The sequence below is a fragment of the Canis aureus genome, chromosome 3 (assembly GCF_053574225.1).
Source record: "Canis aureus isolate CA01 chromosome 3, VMU_Caureus_v.1.0, whole genome shotgun sequence".
NCBI lineage: Eukaryota > Metazoa > Chordata > Mammalia > Carnivora > Canidae > Canis > Canis aureus.
The window spans coordinates 78,798,488-78,800,803 of record NC_135613.1 but is presented as its reverse complement, the minus strand read 5'-3'; the positions used below and the strand labels follow the sequence as shown (position 1 = coordinate 78,800,803).

The 2,316-nt window shown below is 40.4% G+C and overlaps 1 protein-coding gene across 1 annotated transcript; it reads right to left on the bottom strand.

Annotated features, from left to right (window-relative positions):
- Positions 1-447: 447 nt before the first annotated feature.
- LOC144305758 (olfactory receptor 10D3-like) lies at positions 448-1,380 on the bottom strand. The gene has a single exon (XM_077884833.1). It carries the CDS (start codon positions 1,378-1,380, stop codon positions 448-450), a length of 933 nt encoding a protein of 310 aa, XP_077740959.1.
- Between the last annotated feature and the right edge of the window lie 936 nt (positions 1,381-2,316).

Here is a 2,316-nt window from a genome sequence, read left to right as displayed (position 1 = left end):
GATATTGTAGTAGAATTGAGTAAGGCACACATTTTGGAAGGAAAGAAGGGAAGAAAAGAGGGAGGAGAGAAGGAAGGAAGGAAGAGAAGAACGGGGGGAGAGGAAAGGAAGACAGTCCATGGCTTCTAGAAACTTGAAGCTTTATGGTAATTGGTCAAAACATAGTTCCAACAAGTACAGACTGTGTGAGGCAGAAAAGATACATTGTTTTGGCAAATTAAAAACAGAAAAGGCTGGGTTAATCTGGAAATTTTTCCTGATTAACCCAGTCCTTTCCATGTAGGACTAAATCAGTGGCTCAGCTGACACTTACCACGAGACTATCAGTATTCCTAAGAAACTACTGGTAGTTTGCCCAGCTCACTATTTGGCAACAATCTCATTATAAGAATAGTGGATCTGCAGCAACTCCCCCAAAGAATTTCAGAGAGGAATTGCCCCTATACCTTATACCCCAGAAATGTGGACCATTTGAGTGAGTACTTTCTTCAAAGCCAATTTCACATCCTTGTTTCTTAAGGTGTAAATCAAAGGGTTGAGAGAAGGAGTGACAATATTATTCAACACTTGAATAACAGAATCTAGCCAGGGGCTGGAAGCAGGCCTGAGATAGATGAGCATCACCGGCCCATAGAACAAGAAGATTGACATCAGGTGGGCACTGCAGGTTGAAAAAGCTCGGCGCCTGCCTTCCGCAGTGCTGATTTTCAATATAGAAAGGACGATGTGACCATAGGAAGTAAGGATAAGGAAAAAGCATGTAAGCGTCACAACATCCACGTTAGTAAAACTCACTGTCTGAGCTAGAGAGGTGTCTGCACAGGCCAGGGGTAACACCACTGGGATATCACAGAAGAAATTGTCCACCTCATTGGAGCCACAGTAGGGTAACTTAAAGACCAGAAAGGTGAGGATACTTCCATGGAGACAGCCGCCCAGCCAAGTGCCCAATGTCAAGCCAGTGCACACCCTGCGGTTCATGATGACCGTGTATCGCAAAGGGTGACAAATAGCCACAAATCGGTCGTAGGCCATCACGGTGTACAGGAAACACTCAGTGCCACCCAGGAAGTGGTAAAAGAAGAGTTGGCAGGCACAGCCCTGGTATGAGATGGTCCGGCTTTGCCCCATTAGGTAGAGCATCATTTTGGGGGAGCTCACAGAAGGGAAAAATATATCAAACACAGACAGGTTTCCCAAGAAGAAATACATGGGGGTGTGCAGGTTGGAGGAGACCAGAATGGTGAGGAAAATGAGCAGGTTTCCCAACAAGATGAAGAGATAGAAGGCCAAAAATAAGACAAACAGCATGTTCTCCAGCCCTTCGGTATTGGGAATTCCCAATAGGATGAACTCCATCACAGAAGTGTAGTTCTGCATGTTCACGCATCAGAGGGTCCTGGAGAAGTAAAGCAATAATCATGATATAAGACCACAAATAACTGCAAAAATATCTTCCAAGTCAAATTATTTATGAGGCACTGGCTACAGGCAGAAGGAGACCAAAAAAAGAGAAAGGAGACCAACACTACATCTGGTCCTGGAGCTAAGTCATGTGTCACATTTGGCTTCCTTTTTCATGTGTTAAATTAAGTAGCAGAGGAATGTTATCTTTATAGTTGGCAAACCTCTTGCAGGAATCAACTCTTATTACCAGTTTTTTGTAGTTTCTCCCAATATGATTTATTGTCACACAAACTGGCACATTTCAGAATCATCTTCTCCATGGAAGATTTGTCATCAGGTGGCAATCTTATTTTAATATCAGCCAAGTCATAATCAGTCGGTGGTAAATAGGCCAACTACCCAAACATATACACATAAAAACATGAACCTACATAGAAATGATATACACTTAACTACTCATTTTTACTTTCAACAATATTATTTCCATTCTCCAGTGTTTATATTTAACAAATAAGTGTACAATTTATATTTATAACCTACCCACACACTTACAGAAATGGGACTGAACCTAGAAGAAGGCACTAGGTGATAGAAGGTAATAGAAATACTATATCCCACTAGAAACATATCTCTCTACAGATAGATTTTATTTCTGTACTATAGAGCTCCAAATCTAAATTCCAATGACATTAACATCATTTAGCTTTATTAATGAACGTTGGTTGATAAACCATAAATAAAACCTCAATTATATTTTCAGAAGGACAATACCTTCTTCTGTTCATTTGTATCCCATTTTATGTTAGCCTTCCATATAAATATTTGTCATCGAATATAACTCTGTGATCAATATTTGTTCATAGGAAATCATCTGATAAATATTTTCATACCAGCTTTAAATGGCTGATC